General features: G+C 39.9%; 1 protein-coding gene across 1 annotated transcript in view; it reads right to left on the bottom strand.

The window, feature by feature from the left end:
- Positions 1–7,662: 7,662 nt before the first annotated feature.
- ZDBF2 (zinc finger DBF-type containing 2) overlaps positions 7,663–20,350 on the bottom strand; it is a gene marked incomplete at its 5' end in the record, with an annotated part of 47,160 nt that continues 34,472 nt past the window's right edge. The window contains one exon of the mRNA XM_084891333.1: positions 7,663–18,616. Within this exon, the coding sequence (XP_084747459.1) occupies positions 11,605–18,616 (7,012 nt within the window). The 3' untranslated portion in view covers positions 7,663–11,604. The remainder of the gene's footprint in view (positions 18,617–20,350) is intronic.

Here is a 20,350-nt window from a genome sequence, read left to right as displayed (position 1 = left end):
GCTCCGGTACCAGGACAAGGCTCTGGGGACAAAGACATACACAAGGAAGAACTGAATTGTCTGGCATCAGGGCAGGAACTAGGGGGCAGCTTTCTTCCAGATGGAGGTGCTTGTAGGAGTCATTGTTCCTATGCTGGGACCTTCCTGGTTGCAGGGCTTACTGGCAGCCATTTGCTCCACCTTGGTAATTCCCTGAGGCCCCGCCCCATCCAATTTGCAGCCCCAACCAACCTGTGAGGAGTGGACTTTGCATATGATGGCCTGTCCTTGAAAATGTCAAACTGCAGTTGGGTCATAGAGCCCCAAGCCTATCAATAAAAGGCTCAAAACCTGGCACCAGCACCAGCCTGCCTTGCTTCACTTAACTAGTGCTCTAAGACAGATGTTATATACAGAGCACTAAGTTAGGTATGCAATTTTACCTATATGTTCTCAAAAATTCTAGTTTAGCACTTCTTAGTTGGGATTCAGGAATCTGTGTTTTAACAACTCCACCAGGTGATTCTCATCATGAGAGAAGGTTGGGAAACACTGGACTAGAGGATCCTGAGAATCAAATCAACGATTTGAAATATCAGAACAATAAGATGGCAAAGGCCTAGGACAGGGCGAGAACCAGGTGGGAGAGGGGTAATGGGAGGGGGAGGGGTATCTGTAATAATCTCACCAATAAAGATTTTAAAATAGTAATTAAAAAAAAAAAAGAAAAGAACATAGAAAAAAAGAATTTGCCTCTTCCAGAGAGTTTAAATTTACATAACTTAAGCCACATCATCTGGAAACAATAAAATCATTAACTGGGAAGAAGCTAGTCATCCTTGATTAACACTTAAAGTGGCCATTTTTCTTTCAAAATAATGCTCATCAAATCTTTAATTTGGCAGAAACTTCATACATTTTCTAATTATCTCCAATATAGGAATGTTTGTCTGAATCTGAGAAAGTGCCCTGCAGGACCCATTCCGATGTTCTCTGTGGACTTCATGGTTTTGTTCAGAAGCCTTTAGAGATGGTTGCTTAGAAATAATCACATAGCATATTCTTGCCACGTTTCCTTAAAAATGTCTCCCTCAAAAAGGGAAAGGGAAAAAGGGGAAAGGATATGGCTAAGATTGGTGATCAAAGGAAACACAAGTTATTAAAAGTTTTAGTACCTTTTTTTAAAAATATATTCTTATTGACTTGGGAGAGGAAGAGAGAGAGAGAAAATGAGAGGCTGCCTCCTGCATGATAGACCAAGCCTGCAACCCAGGCATGCACTATTGACTAGAATCGAATCTGGGACCCTTTGGTCCACAGGCCGACACTCTATCCACTGAGCCAAACTGGCTAAAACTTAATATCTTTTTTTAAAATAAAATTTAAAAAAAAAGTGACTTGAAGGAAATATAACACTATGTTAGCCACCTGGATGGAAATAACATGATGTTTACTAGATATTTTTGCTTTTTCCTTTATTTTATGAATCAATATAAATGATAAGATGGTGGCAGATGTGCAAAAGGGGGCATCCAGAAGCGACAGCTGAAGGTGGGCCACACCAAGCTAGGCATGTTGCCAAGTTGCAGGAATCCTATATAATAAAAGGCTAATATGCAAAATGTCCCCTCGGGAGTTTGACCGACCAGCAGTTTGCTCGCCAAGAAATGTGCTGACCACCAGGGGATGGTTCAGAATGAAGAAAGGCCTGGCTGACAGCCAGCAACCAGAAGAATAAAGGCCCTGACCAGCAGCCGGAAGGCCCCAATCAGCCCTGATTGCCTGCCAGGCCTCGGGACCCTAACCATGCACAAATTTCATGCACCAGGCTTCTAGTGCAACAATAAAAGGCACCTCCCTGGCATTACATTGTTATATTGGAGTGGTAGAGGGAGGAAAGAATTTCTCACAATTCTGTGATGGAGATGAGCCAGGAAAGACCTCCTGGAAGAGGTAACACCAGACTGTCATTAAAATCAAGGTTGGGGCCCATCAACTGATGAACAGATAAATAAAAGGTGGTATGTCCTTACAATGGAATGTTATTTGGCAATAAAAATAAAGTAGACACATTCTACAATGATGAACCTTAATAACATAAGGCTAAGTGAAAGAAGCCAGTGACAAAAGGCCACACGTTGTATGATGCCAGTCTTATAAAATGAGCAGAACAGAAAGTAGAGACCAAGAGTAGATTAATGACTGCTAGAGGCTGAGATGCAGGGAGGTTGGGGAAGTGAAGGGAGCATCGTGGGGGAGGCGGAACAACTGCTAATGGGCAAGGGTTTCTTTTTTATTTCAAATGGATTAAACTGTGTACTGATTGCTATTGTGCATGGGGTTTCATTGATGAAAATGTTCTAAAACTGATGGTGATGATGGTTGCACAATTCTGAATATACTAAAAACCATTAATTGTACCCTTCAAATGAGTGAATTTTATAGCATGTGAATTCTATTTTAATAAAGCTGTTAAATTAAAAAAAAATTTAAGTGCTAGGTAATTTTTTCCCTAGCTATAAGAAATTTATTTATTTATTTGTTTATTTGTTTGTTTGTTTATTTATTTTAAATAAATCTTTATTGTTGAGAGTATTACATATGTCCCTTCCTCCCCCCCATTGCCCTCTCCAACCCCCTCTTCCCCACCCCCCAAGCCCTCACCACCCTACCATCTATATCCATAGGCTATTGACATATGCACATGAGTTCATTGGTTGATCTCTTCCCCTACCTCTCCACTCTCCCCTGCATTGCCTCTGAGGTTTGACAGTCTGATTGTGTCTCCATGTCTCTGGCTCTATTCCTCCCCCCCCTCCCCACTAGCTTATATTGTTCATTAGGTTCCACAAATGAGTGAGATCATGTGATATTTATCTTTCCCTGAATGGCTTTCTTCACTTAGCATAATGCTCTCTAGTTCTATACATGCTATTGCAAATAGTAAGAGTTCTCTCTTTTTTAGTACTTCATAGTATTCCATTGTACCAGAGCTTTTTAATCCATTCATATGCTGTTGGGCATTTAGGCTGTTTCCAAATCTTAGTTATTGCAAATTTCTCTGCTATGAACATAGAGGTGCATATATTCTTTCTGATGGGTGTTTCTGAATTCTTGTGATATATTCCTGGAAGTGGGATCACTGGGTCAAATGGCAGTTCCATTTTTTTTATTAAGTGATAGGTAACTTAACCACATGATCCAAACATACTAAAAATGGCCCAGCTGTCATTGCTTTTTAAGGGATAAACTTGGTGATAGTTTATACTAATATTTTATTCTGCCACTTATAACTGTCCTCATGTTCTGTGCTCTCATGTGATCATCTGGTACAGTTGAAGAAATGACTGGCCCCCAGTGCCACCTGAAAGTTGCTATTGATTCTTATGGGCAATTAGGGGTTACTTTGATTTGTTTGTTCCTCAAAGGAATGTCACACACTGGAACGCCACATTTTATGTAGGAACAGGAAGAAGAGGAACTTTGTGATTCTGTTAGTTGATAGATGTGTTCAGTGGTATGCCCAGTATGAAAACCGAAAACTTATCACAAACTTGTTTCTTTGACCCTATAGAGATATCAAGGCTACCTCTAAGACTCAACTAAATATGTCCTTGGTCCATAGTATTTCACTGTGTAAAACGTTAGTATGATTTGATACAGTAAAATAATCCTTTTTGTTTTTGTTTTGTTAATCCTCACCTGAGGATATTTTTTTCCACTCATGTTTGTTTATTTATTTTAGAGTAGAAGGGCGGGAAGAAACAGGGGGAAACATCGATTGGTTGGCTTTCACAAGTGCCTGGGATTGATCCTGCAACTGAGGTACGTGCCCTTGATGGAATCAAACCCGTGACCCTTTCGTCTGTGGGCTGACACTCTAACCGCTGAGCAACCAGCTGGGGAAAAACTCATTTTCCAGTAGCCATTTACCTAGTAAAATAGTTCCAGCTCCATGGATGGCAGATATCACTTATTTCATCACCTGTGACGATAAACTATTTAAACTAAACCCTCTGTTTCTCAAGTTCAAAAGAGTTCAACTCAAACGCTAAACACCTGATGAATATACCAAATTGTCCTTAGGAAATCATTTTTGTGCTGTGATAATATTAGTAACTAAGTGAGTCTGTGTATCAAACCAACATAGGAGAGATTATTATTATTTTTTTTAGGGTAAAAAGTCACTTTTTAAATCTTAATTGTTGAAAATATTATGTCCCCTTTTTCCCCCTTTGACCTCTTCTAGCCCACCCCCACCCTCCAACCCCCACCCCAGGCCTTCATTTCCTTGTTGTTTGCGTCCATGTGTTGTGTGTATATGCATACAGGTTCTTTGGTTGATCTCTTCCTACCCACCCACTGTTGAGGGGGTTCCAGATGTCTCCCATTTCCCCCCAGTTCTTACCCCACCCCAGGCCTTCACCACACTATTATTGTCTGTGTCCATGGATTATGTACACACGTATTAAGTTCTTTGGTTATTTTTTGCCCAATCCTCCCCCCTTCCCTCTGAGATCCTTCCCTCTGAGGGCCTAATTTGTTCATCCGTTTATTTTGTTCATTTATTTTGTTAAAAAAAAAAACGGCCTAATTTGTTCATCCGTTTATTATTTTGTTCATTTATTTTGTTAAAAAAAAAACGGCCTAATTTGTTCATCCGTTTACTTTGTTCATTAGATTTCACATATAAGTGAGATCATGTGATACTTGTCTTTCTCTGTCTGACTTATTTCACTTAGCATGATACTCTCCGGGTCCCTCCATGTTATCGCAAAAGGTGAAAGATTCTTTTTTTTTTTTTTTTTTTTACAACTGCATAGTATTTCCTTGTGTAAATGTACCAGAGCTTTTTTTATCCACTCATCTACTGATGGGCACTTGGGTTGTTTCCAGAACTTAGTTACTGTAAATAGCATTGCTATGAATATAGAAGTGCATATATACTTATTCTTAAATAACGCAAACACAGGAAAACAATCTTTTTCGATAATGATGAGACATGTCTTGCAATGGGTCTCAGTGCATGGAGAAATTTTTCATTGCCTAATAACAGTATCTTGTGTTATCTATTTAGGTTTATTAATGAGCTTTTGAACGCATACAAATTATGTTGCAAGTCCACTGATTTGCCACTATTGAAATTCTTTCACTCTTATCAGTTAATGAAAGGAAGAGATATCTGCTTTGGTTGATGCCTGGAGCCTTGGCACCCGCCAGAGAGCCAGGAACATAGTAGTGGTATAAGTAGTATTTGTAAAATGTATGGCTAAGCTACTATCTTATCCTAATAAAAGAGTAATATGCAAATTGACCATCACTCCAACACAAGATGGCTGCCCCCATGTGGTTAAAGATGACTGTCCCCATGTGGACACAATATGCCACCATAAGATGGCCTGCAGGGGAGGGCAGTTGTGGGCGATCAGGCCAGCAGGGGAGGGCAGTTAAGGGTGACCAGGTCAGCAGAGGAGGGCAGTTGGGGACGACAAGGCCTGTAGGAGAGGGCAGTTGAGGGGAACCAGGCCTGCAGGGGAGGGCAGATGAAAGGGACCAGGCCTGCAGGGGAGGGCAGTTTGGGGTGACCAGGCTGGCAGGGGAGGACAGTTAGGGGTGACCAGGCCAGCAGGGGAGAGCAGTTAGGGGCAATCGGGCCAGCAAGGTAACAGTTAGGCATCAATCAGGCTAGCAGGGGAGTGGTTAGGGGGTGATCAGGCTGGCAGGCAAAAGTGGTTAGGGGCAATCAGGCAGGCAGGTGAGCGGTTGGGAGCCAGCAGTCCTGGATTATGAGAGAGATTTCTGGTGGGATCGGGCCTAAACAGGCAGTTGGACATCACTTGAGGGGTACCAGATATGAGAGGGTGCAGGCTGGGCTGAAGGACACCACTACCCCCCCATGCACGAATTTTGTGCACCGGGCCTCTAGTCTATAAGTTAGATAGTAAATAACTACAATTCTCAGTAACCATGGCCTCAAAATTTAATTGTGAAAAAAAATGTAACTATTTGTTAACTCACCCTCTATCAGAGCTCCCCATTTTAGATTATCGAACGCTCACCTTCTAAAATAAAGACAAAGACTGGATATCTTTATTCACCACTTTATTTAAACAGACATCACATAGTTACTGTTATGATACACTGATAATTCCACAAAATTATTGCCCCCCCCCCACACACACAAAAAAGCATTAGCTATAAAGCAACACCAGACAAATTCAAATTGAGAGACATTCCACAAAGCAACTGGTTTATACACTTCACTTCAAAATGTCAAGTTATCAAATACAAAGAAAGGCTGAGGAACTGCTCCACACTGATAGAAACTAAAGTCTTAACAGTGTGTGATGCTGGATCAAATCCTGGACCTACAGGGGATATTTTGGGACAATCTATAAAATCCGAATAAGTTATACTGAGTAGAGGGTTATAGCATCTCGATGTTGGTGATGTGATGGTGGTTATGTAGAAGAGTAATCTTAAGAATGTCCACCATGACAAGTACCATCAATATGTCCTGGCACTATGGCACATGAAGATTAGGATAATGGGCATCCTGGATATGATTCTCCGTTCGGTCACCTACAAGCAATATGTTGTGAAAGGACCTAGAACACAAAGCAATGTGTTGACACTGAACGTGAGAATTCATAAAGCACAGTGAAAAAGAATGCCCAGATAGGCAGTAAAGGGAATAAGAGTCAAAGACAGACGAAGCATAAAGCATTCAAGTATTAGATAAGAGCACTCAAAAAGGCAGATAGCTGGCTGGTCTTGGAATTGGGGAGCAATCAAGGGTAACAGGTATGAGAAGTATAAACAATAGCTGGCCTCCAGCCCAACAGCTTCTATCATATTTGTCATCATTCTGTTACCAGCTTTAGTAAAAACTAACTGTAAATGCTATTCAGCAATAAAAAAGGAAATACTGATCCATGATACAACATGGAAAGCCCTCAAAAACACTATGGTAAATGAAAGAAGCCGGACACAAAAAGACTACATATTGCATGGGGCCACTGAAGGAAACTGTAAAGGCAGAAGGTAACTGGTGGCCTGGGAGTAGGGATGGAGATGACAATGGAGATCAATTTTAATTTTAATTTGACTATTGTAATAACTCATTTGTAGTCCCAAAATTGAGGGTCTATGCCTCACTTTTCTCATTTGCTATTCGTGACAATTATAGTACATAACTCATCAGGGCTCTTAGAATATCAAATGAGATCATTCACGTTAAAAGCTTACAACAATGCTGGTACTTAGTAGGGCTCAATATGTACACACACACGTCCAGCTTAAAAACTTAAAGAAAAATGCATGTAAAATATAACATTCATGCAATAAATTTTAAATATAGGAAAAAATAAATTCATACTTATTTAAAAATTCAGCAACAGCCCTGGCTGGGTGGCTCAGCTGGAGCATCGTCCTGTGGACCAAAAGGTTGCAGGTTCGATCGCCAGTCAGGGCACATACCTAGGTTGCAGGTACAATCGCCAATCTGGGCAACTAACTGATCAACATTTTCCTCTCACATGGATATTTCCCTCTCTCTCTCTCTCTCTCTCTTTCTCTCTCTCTCTCTCTCTCTCTCTCTCTCTCTCTCTCTCTCTCTCCTCTCTCTCTCTCTATATCTCTCTCTTTCTCTCGGATCTCTCTCTCTCTCTCTCTCTCTCTCTCTGTCTCTGTCTCTCTCTCTCTTTCTCTCCCTCTCTCTCCTTTCCTTTCTCCCCCCACTTCTCTCTCTAAAAATATATCCTCAGGTGAGGATTAAAAAATGATTCAGCAACAAACTATACTTCAACCTAGACCTATCCCTTAATCAAAGTAAATAGTTCAAAATACATTGGGAGAACTTTTAAAATATATTCATAAATGATAAGAACACAGGAAACATACTAAACGTATTATTTCCTTAAGAGTATAAGGAAATGTTGAGATTCTTCCTCAGTCTCACATCTTTGAAAGTTGACATTTTGATGTGTAATTCTCTAATTACATGATTTTTCAATATTTCCATGTGTTTTCTATACATTAAAGTCCTTTATAGAGACTGGACTTCCATTTTATATTTTTACTTTAGCAATTTCTTTAATTATAGAGCAGGCTGTTGTTCATCTATAATACAATCTTGGACCAAAAAAACCCACCAAAAACAAAAACGAACAGAAGTCACTACTACTGAGGCCAAAGGCACCTACCTCATTGACATACATACACTCTTCCATGTTTTCTTGTCCTTTGTAACATATTCTATGGTGTCGGAGGAATCAAAATTCTCTTCCTGGCAGGTGTCAAATAATGATAGAGATACTGCCTCCAGAACTCAGTCCTGTTCATTGACTCTCTAAATACAGGTACAGGAAGTGAAAGGTTGCTAACCCACCACTCCACCAGACAAATAAATACTTGCTTAATTTTAATCTTTTGAAGTAACTACTCTGTTGAACATAACCTGTATATCTTTGGTTAAACAATATTGTCTCACCAACATCAACATTTACATTCTCTTGTTATCTCTAAGACCATTTATAAAACGAACTTCTGTTTTCGTTATTCTCTAATTCCTTAAGTATTCCCAGAAAAACCTCCTAGCATGAGAAAGTACTGACAACTTTCCATATCCAATAGATTTTATCTTGATAACATCGAAAGCAAATTCACTCTTTAAATTGCATTATAAAAAATACATTTAGTCTTCACATTACTTTCACATGGAAATATATACTTGCTTGCATATTTAAATATAAGCTTTCTTTACCAAAAGTGTCACTCAAAGCCCTACTTACACAAATAATTTAAATGCACAAAAGCCAACACACTTTACACAATATTGCCCACATACTATTTAACTTGGGACATTTATAATAAGAATCTATGCAAGATACTGAACAAGTACAAGATTAATAAAATATTCATTGCGGCGGTACTTCAATTTTCACTATTAAAAGAACTTAATGCACTCTTGAATACACAAAAAACATCCAACTGTTTAATCTGCAAATTAAGCCAAAATATATTTTGACAAAGGGGCACATCTTGTAACCTACCGAATTCTGAAAGTAACTCATTTCTAATTTAACTGAAATTATAATTTTTACAACTTCCTGCTCTCAAGCTTGTCTAAAATAATAATGATTACAGCCCTAACCGGTTTGGCTCAGTGGATAGAGCGTTGGCCTGTGGACCCAAGGGTCCCAGGTTTGATTCCGGTGAAGGGCATGTACCTTGGCTGCAGGCACATCCCCAGTAGGGAGTGTGCAAGAGGCAGCAGATTAAAGTTTCTCTCTCCTCGATGTTTCTAGCTCTTCCTCTCTGTAAAAAAATAAAAAAAAAAATGTATTTAAAAAAAATAATGATTACAGGAACTTAGGTAAATAGTTCCAAAATGTTTTAAAATACATCAGGACTGTATACTTTAACTTTTAGTAATATAATTTTTTAAATATAAATCTTTTTCCTCAAAAAAAAAAGGGGGGGGGGACTTAGAAGAATTTCTAACATGGGAAAGCTAGTAAATTTTTATGTTTGATCATTTGAATAAGAATTGTCTTCTTTGCATGATGTAATCACAAGAGATATGATACATCATAATTACACAGTGCCTTATTTCCATCATCTGTAGCTTTTAAATTTACACTAAAAGTATGCAGAATGCCTACTGATAGTACTTAGGGGGATTATATGTCTACTTCATAGGAAAAAAGATCCAATCCCCACAAACGGAATATTTTCATATATTAGCTGCTTGTACTTCCTAATCAGTAGGACAGTATTCTTCCTAAATTAAAATTGGAAAATTATTTTAAACCAGTGATCCACAGTGATATTTTAAGAAAGGAAATTAAAATATTTTATATGAGGCAAAGTTAAAGTTGCTTTACAACTAAAAATATAAACATTTATCCACTTTTTCAACATAATTACTGGTTTAAATTTAATGTAAATAATTTCAGAAGTAAAGAAATTAACACCATCATATTAACACCATAAGCACAGGTTAAATAATGGCCCCTGAAATAAACTACACTTAGAAATCAACTGTTACAACACTATATTTCATTAATTCTAAGATAACAACACATTTTTATTTCTGAAATCATGGTACACTGATATAGTTTCAATGAAATATGGTTTATACAATATTTTTTAAATTCATGTTTTCCTTTAACATTAACAATAAATAATCCATAATCCTTGGCTTAAGGATAAATGGACCAATCTGAACTACCTCAACCAATGTCCTTGAATAAAGGATCTAAACACATTCTGAGTATCTCAAACTGAAAATCTGCTTGTATTAACATCTTCTATTTGATCATTAAAATAGTTAGCAAGTTGTCCTGCCGGTGTGGCCCAGTGTTTGAGCGTCGACCCATGAACCAGATAGATGGTCACGGTTCGATTCCCGGTCAGGACACATGCCCGAGTTTCGGGCTCAAAACCCAATAGGGTACGTTCAGGAGGCAACAGACTGATAATTCTCTCTCATCACTGATTTTCCTATCTCTATCTCACTCCCTTCCTCTCTCTGAAATCAATAAAACTTTTTTTTTTAATAAAGTAGTTAGCAAGTTCAAGGAAAGCCAACCTAATGTTCAAATACCTAATTTCTCACTTGCAAAACAAGCCTCCACTGATTTGTCAATTTTATTAGTTCTTTTCAGGTATCAAGGTTATAAGTACGTAATTGGCTCATGACAGCAATCAATGGTCTGGTAATCAAATTACCGAACCAATAATTTCAGTTCAAGCTATTAAAAAGTAGTATGGTAGTGTCTAAAATATTTTCAAGAGATACGGCCATAGATAACCACCAACCCTTCAGGTGCAAGGGAATAAAGGTGATAGAAAAGTATACTCACATTGGCAAGATTGTTTTCCCCTTAAGATACAGTAATGCTAAAGGAAAACGGAGACTGTTTATTACAGAGATTGTGTATGTGCATGTGTCCAGATGTAGAGAGTTAGAGATTTGTAGATCCAGTTTAAATAAAGCAGAGAGAGGTTGTGCTATGTGTATAAAATTACCAGGCAGTTTTTGAAATCTGTATTAAGGGGTTGTGGAATCTCACTATCTGGAATGCTTTTGAAAGAAAGGTTAAGTCATATCTTGTTTGTGATTAAGTCAACCTCACTCGAAAGTTGAGGTAATTACAGTTTCTTAATTGTCCAGTTAGAATACAATGTTGATAGTGCCGTTCTGAGACACACTGAATATAAGTAGATATTCATTGTTCTGATATTTGAAAAGTAAATATAAGATAGCGTTAAATGTTTGCCATATTAAGTCTTATAATATTATAACCTTCTGACATGAGATACAGTCAGAAAAAAATAAATAAGAGGGACTTGAGTTGGGGGAGAAAATTATATATTCTGTGCTAAATTATGTGACATAAATTAAGATGAAGTTCTTCTATGGCAAGTGGACAAAGGGTCTTTTGAATCTTTTTTTTTTTAAAGGACCTTAAACACTAATTTTAAAATAATATAAAAGTTCTGATGAATGCTGTCTATAGCAAAATAGTTGAAGGTTAATTTTTTTTCATCATAGTTGGGAGAGCTATGTTCTCTAATTGTCAAATAGATTTCAACTGAAGCTCTGAATCTCAACTGGCTTCAGCACAAACACTTGCGGCCTGCCTTACTGAGCAACAGCTTGTGCAGAAGGCGAGTCATCCTCCTATCAGAATATGGCACCTGAGAATATAAACTTCTCAGCTCATATATTCTGACAGGTTTGGGTCGCCTTTTTTGCTTTCTTCTGGGGCGTTTTTTGTTACCATTCTTCTTCGTTTCTTCAGTGCTGGGAGAATCCTGCACGGGTTGCTCGGGAGAAGAGCTGCTGACAGCACCGAGCTGCTCTTCGGCATCAGCTGATGGAACTGAGTCTGAAACGTTCTTGGCTGGTCCCTTCGCCTTCTTGACCCTTCTGACAACAGACTTGATCTTCTTAAGATGCATCCCAATAAACGCCCTTCTGGACTGGTGCTGGTGCCGCAAAAAATCAGAGACTTCTGAAATATACTTCTTAACCATGTCATTTAGTGTGGAAGGAATCCAAGCTGACTGCTTTTCTGATGTGATTCCGGTTATTTCCTGAAGAATAACTTGTTTGTCCACCTTTTTTAGTAAGTCTGGCTTAGTAGTAGTTGTCGCTTTCCTTCTCTGCACTTTCTTTTTATTTTTTGAGTACTTCTTTCTCGCTGATTTTCGTGGGGTTTTGGCAGCATCACCGTTTAAGAGAGTGAACAGGAAATTCTTCTCTTTCAGAAATTCACCAGAGTTCAAGATCTCCGATTTTGCCAGAAGTACGGAAGACCCATTGTCCCCCTGGTCGGATGTTAATTCGTGTCTTACTGACACTGTAATGAAAGGTGATGCAGGAGAACTTTGTCCATGAGCATCGTCCTCTCCTGCACTGGAGATCAGGTCGCTGAACTGAATTTGAATCCAGTCATCATTCTTGTCAGGCCCTGGTATTTTTGTGTTCAGAGGAGGATCAATTACAGTTTGTTTATCCAGTGGATTATAAGAATCAAGTTTGTATTTGTACTGGATTTTAATGTCCTGCTTCTTTTTATCATTTGGCTGGCTAATTTCAGAGACGTTCAAGGATTCCCCTTCATTCAGCTCAAGATTTGAAGAACCATGGAGTAAGGCATTGGGGTTCAAAGGCTTCAAAATGTTAGCATATGATTCAAGAAATTCAAGTCTTCCGATTCGGATTTTCTTTTTTGGTCTCCTGTTGTTTACAGGTAAGCGTTTCAGGGATGGCGAGTAGGTCTCATGTTCACTTACTGTTTTGGTCACTACGTAACTCATGACACTGGTTTGACCTTCACCGCTGACTTTCACAGTCTGGTATCTTGAGGTCACTCGCCAGGTTTGTTCATAAGACATCTTTCCTATAGGGTCATCTAAGGCCCCTGAAAAGTCATCAACATTATAATCACACTCTAACAGAATTTCAATGAATGCAGTGTCATTTAGGTCCGATGAGACAAAATTCCGTTCTCCATTGGAGTATGTTGTTCTCACATTCAGGGTCTCAGAGTCATCATCAAAGTAACAGTGGAAGCGGCCTTCCTTAAATTCCCTCACAAGAGTGTTAACTTTTACGTCATCTTTTATCATTATTTGAGACCATGTTTTCCCTATAAATGAAGGAGGGACATGAGGCAAGGCTTCAAGAACTGGTTCATCAGACCTATCTTCCAAAACCAACTTTGCCTTTTTTGATCTCCTTCCAGAACCACCCCTAGAACCAGAGCTTGAAGGGGAACTACGCTTCATTTCTTTCAGGCTGAAAGACATCTTCTTCACACCTTTTTGAGTCCGGTCATGGTCAGACTGAGAAGAGGGATCACCTTGAAGGCTCACCCCAGAAACACATTCAGATTTAGAGTTCTTATTTTTTTGATCTGTACGTTTTAACTTTAACTTCAACTTCAAAGTGTTTTCTCCATTAGCCATTTCAATCTCTGCTGTCTCAGGAGGGGTATTAGTATCCTTTGCAGAAGAACCGCGTCGACCGCGCCTACCTCGTGGGCCTTTCTGATTTTTCGGAGGGTTGTCTGCTTTGCCAGCTTTCTTCTGTTGACGAGTCTTTGGCGGAGAAGTCTCTTCCCGATTACATCTTCTTTTAGGACTAGTAGATTTACCTCTCTTGCCTCTTGGGGCACTTTTTCTTGCCCTTTTTTTACCAGGCCCTGGTGATTGGCGAGTCTTGGACTGGCGAGGGGCATCTTTTTGAACGTTTATTTCAGAACCATAAGGCTCACAGGGGGTCTCTTCCAGAATAATATAGTCTTTCTTCTGGTTTACTACTTTGAAAGCCTTTCTGGATTGGTTTGACTCTGATGTTGGAGAGGATTCACAAGCACAGCTTAGATCTGAAACATAACAGTCACAGCATGCACCGTCTAGTTCAAAACTTTTTGCATTTATACCGGCAATTCCTTCCACAGTCGCTTGAGATGAGTTGATCACTGGCTGACACGAGGCACTGGAATCAGCAATCACTTCACAGTCACTATCCCTGGACACCAGGTTCACTAGCAGCACCTTCGGAGGATCTGCTTCTGCTTCTTTGTCTGATACCTGAAAATCATTAACTATTATTTGAATAGGGACATCAGAATCAGACATTGTTTCAGAATCACTGGTCTTTTCCTCCATGCCAAGATGCACGGTCTTCCGACGGTTCATTTGAGGTTGGTCAACTGATAACTGCAGAATACCAGAACCACAATTTATTCCAGAAACACTCGGTTCACAGTGCTGATTTTCTAAGTCATTATGGTCCCTTTCCAAATTTATTTCTTTGACAGCCACAGGACACTGACCAACCACTAATTGAACAGGAGCATCAGAATCACACCTGATTTGAAAACCATCTACTTTATAGTTATCTCCCAGGTAAATATGGCCTTCCTTCCAAAGGCTGACTTTACCAGCATTTTCGAGCTGGTCAGAAGGAAGAGGATCGTCACAAGTAAAAGTTATTTCAGAATCACAAGGATCACTGCCCTTATATTCCAAATTAGCATGTTCCTCTTCCAAAATGTGTGGTTGCTCAACTGCTGGTTGAAGATGGACATTTGAAAGATAAATCACGGCAGAGTCCTTGGGTTCATAGCCCTTGTCATGCAGATAAACATGTCCCTCCCTCAGAAGATTTATGTCTGTAGTAGCCTCTTGAATTTCATTAGCCACAGAATGAACATGTTGATTAGAGTCAAAATTTATTTTAGGATCACTACGTTTGACCATCTTACCTGCCACGTCTACAGGTTTCTTCCAGCGGTCAATCTCCTTAATAATTTCCTCAGTTTGGCCAGCCACTGACTGAAAACGGACATTAGAGTCATACCTAATTGCAAAACCATCCGGTTGATAGGTTGTCTCTTCCACATCTTCATCCTTCCAAAGGCTTATTTCTTTGACGGTTTCTCTAACCTGCTCAGCCACTGACTGAAGAGGGTCATCAGAGTCAAAACTTATTTCAGAACCACAGGATTTATGCTGTTTCTCTTCTAGCTCAATGTGCCCCTTCTCCAAAGCAGTTATTTGAGATTGTTCAACTGCTAACCGAGCCAAATACTCAGAATCTAAGCTCATGTCAGAACCACCATATTGGCTGTTATTATCGTCCATGTCTACATCACCTTCATTCTCAAGGTTCATTTGTTCAACAGCGGCTTCAGGTTGATCAGGCACAGATTGAGGAGAAACATCAGAATCCTGTATTAATTGAGTCTCATTAGGTTTATCGACTTTATTTTCTGGGTCAATAGCCTTTTGTTGCCACGGGTTTGTTTTTTGCATCACGTCCTGATATTGTGCAGTTAATGGCTGAAGAGGGTCATTAGACTCAAAATTTACTTTATGATAGCTAGATTCGCTGCTTGAGTTCTCCGGATCAGCGAGTTTCTTCTTCAAAAGGGTTAGCTGAGGTTTCTCAATGACTGATGGACGAGGGGGACCAATATCCAAATTTATATCAAAACCTCTAGATTTAGCACTTTCAACTTCTGGGTCAACATGGTCCTCCCTCAAAACAGCAGGCAGAGGTTTTTCAGTCATCAAATGGGGAAGGACATTTATTTCAGAGCCAGTATAATTATCACTCTTGTTTTCTAAAACATATTCATCTTTCTGAACATTTCTTTCTTGAATAGCTATTTGAGGTTCAGTCACTGAATAATGAGGGATATCAAAATCGAAATTTTTTTTAGAACTGCTAAATTCAGCATGCTTTTTTTTTTGAAGCCGCATTTCTTTAAGAACTACGTCAGTTCTTTGAATAACTGACTGTTGGGGGATACTGAAATCCGATCTCGTTTCAGAAACACTTAATTCCTTTCCCTTATCTTTTAAGTTTTTTTGTTTTTCCTTCTGACGGTTTATTTCTGTCACAGCTCTATCAGGATGATTGGTCACTGAATGAGAAGTAGAAGATTCCAAACTGTTTTCAGGAACATCAGGTTCATTGCCTTTATTTTCTTCATTCTGGAGGTTGACTTCTTCGGTGGGATTTTCAGAATGTCCAATTGCTGAAGGAGTATTCAGACTTAATCCAGAAACACTAGGTTCAATGTGCATCGGTGGTTCTTGAAGTTTTCGTCTTTTAATGAGAACTCCAAAAGAATTTGGCACTGAAAGAGGAGAGACATAAAAATCTGAACTTATTTGAGAACCACTGGGCTCATCATTCTTCCTTCGTAGGTGTGCACGGTCTTCTTTCTGAATTACTACTTTGTTAACACCTACGTCGGGTTGATGAGTCTCGGAAGGAAGAGGTATATTGGGATCAAAAGTCATTTCAGAACCACAAAATGAATTATTCTTGTTTTTTTTTGCAGCAGGTTCTTCCTCGGCTACTTGAGACTGGTCAGCTACTTGGGATTGGTCAAGTCCTGGGTAAAGAGGAATATCAGAAATAAAAGTTATTTCAGAGCTATTTGACCCACAGCTCTCATCTTCCATGTTACTGTCCTTTTTTTTTACCTCAGAATGCTCAGTAACTGACAGAAGAGTAGGATCATAATCAAAGGTCAACTCAGAGCTGGAGCACCCGTAGCTCTTCACTTCCATGTCAACGCTTAACTCTTTCGTGTTTATGTTGCCCAGAGCTCCGGGTGGTTGTTCATTGGCTGGCTGTTGAAGAGAGGCATGAGGGTCCACCCTTGGTTCAGGAGCACTAGCATCAGCACCCTGATTCTGCGGGTCAACAGCTGCGTCTTGAGGGTCTGCTTCTTGAACTGCTACTTGAGGCTGGGCAGCCACGAACTGGGCATCAGGGTGGATATTCATTTCAGGACGACGATAGTCAGAGTCCATATCCACAATGTCGTTGTTCTCTCTCGGAAGGTTTATTTCTTCAGCAGCTCTTGGAGGTTCATCAGTCACTGCCTCAAGAGAGGCGCCATAGTCAAGGTGTGCTTGAGCACCACTGGGTTGGTTGTCATCTTCCAGGCTGGCAGGGCTCTCCTTCAGGTTGCTTTCTTTGACAGCCAGTTGGGGATGGACAATTACTGACTGAAGAGAAGTATCACAGCCACTTTCAGAGCCACTCGACCCATAGTTCATGTCAACCAGGCCAGCGTAAACCTCCTCCAGAGGCTCTGGTTCAGCTGCAGCCACTGGGAGTTGCTCAGTCCCTGGCTCAAGTGGTATGTCAGAACCGGCGCTTATTTCAGAGTTACCGGAGTCCATGGGCGCCTCCTGAGGAAGGCCTACTTCTTCTGCAGGCTGCTGTGGGTTGTCATCGGTTGGCTGAAGAGAGGCATCACCATCAAAGTTCACCTCAGAATCACTAGAATCATAGCTTTCGTCAACCAGGCGGATGGGCACCGCCTTCGGAGCACTCACGCCTCTCACAATGACTTGAATTCGGTTGGTAGCCAGCTGCTGCGGAGGGGCATCGTGAGCAGAACTTACTTCAGAAACAGAAGGCTCACTACTGGGAGGCTGCACAGCCTCACGTGCCCCCTCTGAAACGATTGTTTCTGTGGCAGTCACTTTCGGTTGGCCAGCCAGGGCGAGAAGAGAGGAACTGCGATCCACACTCACTTCGGGACCTCTTGGTTCAGGGGTCTTATCTTCGTGGGCAGTTGGCTCCTGGCAGCAAAGATCTTGGACAGCCACTGCAGGCTGGGCAAACACTGACTGAGAGCCCCATGCCAACGCCATGGAGGTGATCACCGAGTGTTTCTTTTTGAATGCTAGCTTGGGGGCTAGCTTGGGGGCCGGCTTGGGGGCTGGCTTCTTGAAGACCGAGTGCTTTTTCTCTTGGGCACGATCCATAATAGGAAGGAATTTGTCACGGCGCTTTGGGATGGCGCCTTCAATGAGTCCTCTTTTATAAATCTCATCATCTATATTCTGACTGGTCGTGGGGTTAACTGCTAGTGTGGTAACAGGCGCAACATTTGAGGAACCCTCAGGACCCACAGATGCATGAGACTGAACGCCAGCGGAGGAAGTCTCACCCCGAGATTCTACATCTTCCTGTGTGACCGGTTTATCTGGATTTATATCTACAGGTTTTCTGTTTGGCTCGTTAGGTGTCGGATTGGACACTGAAGCGTAACTGGTTGAGGGCATAGGCTCGCTAGGGCCCTCGTCTTCCTGTACAAGGTCAACTACGTTTAGGGCACGTGTGTTAACCGAAACTGAACTGGCTGCCGCTGCCACCGCCAACCTAGCAGCACTAGTTATAACTGATCGAGCATTAGCACTTTCGCGCAGAAGACTAGCAGGAGCAGCAGAAATCACTGAGGGACCTCCGGTATTTGTAGCTTGACCAACATCTACTGGACAAAATTCTCTCCGGCCACTTTTAACTTTATAAACAAATTTCAAGGGCTGCTGCTGGCCCCTCTCAAATTTCTGAATAACTGATGCCCGCATAGGAACGCCCTGTCTACCTTCCTGTGACACACTAGGCCCAGGACGCGACCCTTCAGTTGGCTCAGGATTCTGGGTCGCGGCTCCGGGAGCCTCGTCAGCCATTCCTTCAGACGCGGAATCATCCATGAGAATCACGTCAGCAGATGCTTCGTCATCCCCAGCAGGGGCTGCGATATTTCCAGAAGGTCCGGGATTATTTTCATTTGGTCCTGATCTAAAAGGGAAGGGGGGCAACCGTAAAAAAAAAAAAATTTAATATCTGTTTTAAAAATGTTTCAATAAGGGCACAAGGTTATTTTCTTTTTATCCTGGGCCAGATTCTCCAAGGACAAAGAATGGAGCCCACCACACCAGGCTTTACAAGGCATTTCCGTAAGGTAATCAGTACAGCAGGAAGTCGCTCCTGCCAACTGCGACATAATAAACACAAATGGCTCCTAAACACACAAAAAATGTAAAGGCAGACCTCGCTTTCCAGTTACCAGAGCAGCAAAGAGCATGAAGTTTAACACAAGTTACCTAACCTTCAGGCGTTTGCCCCCCTCCGCCCTCCCCTCCAAAAGAGGAAAGAATGCCATTTTTCTCGTTAGATTGTTTTGAAAAGTAAACTAGTTGTTACATGTAAAGGGTATTTTTTTAAATTCTGGAAAGGAGTAATCACTCACATATTTAACATATTGTTTGGGCAAAAGTGCAAAGTCAGGCACTTTAGCACATTATTGGCAGGAATATAGATGAGTTTTATATGAAGAAAATTTTGTAATGCGTATTAAAATTTTAAAATGCCAAGAAGAGTCTAAGGAGATATGACAAGTTAATGTAATCTGATTATCCTGGTGGGATCCTGAACAACAACAACAAAAAAGACATTAGGTGAAAACTAGGGAAACCTGAATAATCTATAGAATTCAGTTAATGTATTACATTGGTTCATTAACTATAACAAATGTACCACACCAATGTAAGATGTTATTAATAGGGAAACTGAATAAGGGGGGTATATAAAAACTCTCTGCACTATCTTAATTTTTCTATAAATATAGAACTACCTAAAAATATAGTCTATTGAGAATAATAAAGATGTTAAATATATTAACTCCTAAAAAAATTCCTTTATTACATATTTTTAAATTTGAGAGATGCCACAATTGCCTATGAGAATATGCATACAAGCACTGGCCACATGTAAACTTTTTTAATGTCCTAGATATTCCTACTGTTTTTCTTGCCCATAAAAATATCACAATTAATATCAAGATAGTGTTTTGGTGGTGTAAAATAAAAATGTTAACCATGGCATCCAACATAGTGTCATGATGAACCAACAATTGCCATAGGTTTTCATACTTCTGAACTCTAATCAATAAAATTGCAGTACAATAACCACTTTACCCTAGTTTTTAAGAACACTATTGGAGTATCTCCATTTGTCTTAAACACTATCACAACATTCTCATTATAAAATTAATTTCGTGTCATTTGACTAAGAAAGGAAGAAAAAGACAAGCAGAATCATAAAATCCAACAAGATGGCAAAATCACAAAAAGGTTAGGAATCATCATTTACATGCTTTGATTTCTGTCAACATTTGTGTGTGTGTTTAAAGTTAATAACTAAATCACCATCTGTATTTATACTCATTTAAAACTAATTTTGCAACAAAAAAGCACTCCAAAATCTAATGACTAAATGTTAAAAATCAGTCTTTTCTATAACTCTTTTGCTTAAAAGCAAAAAAATTTTTAAACTATTTATAAATACAATAAAACATGTCAAAATCATTGAGATGTTAAAGTGGAAATTTCACACTTTAAACCTTCCATTAAAAAAAAAGAATTAGTAAACACAAATTAACTAAATGAATACCTAATTCAAGAAGATAGAAAAAATAACTAAATTCCTCCATCAAGAGAGTTAAGGAAAAGAAAAACCAAAAAGGAAGAAAGG

This window comes from Pipistrellus hanaki (genome assembly GCF_964339955.1).
Source record: "Pipistrellus hanaki genome assembly, chromosome: 8".
Classification (NCBI taxonomy): Eukaryota; Metazoa; Chordata; class Mammalia; order Chiroptera; family Vespertilionidae; genus Pipistrellus; species Pipistrellus hanaki.
Note: the sequence above shows the minus strand (reverse complement) of the source record. Positions and strands in the feature narration are given on the sequence as shown.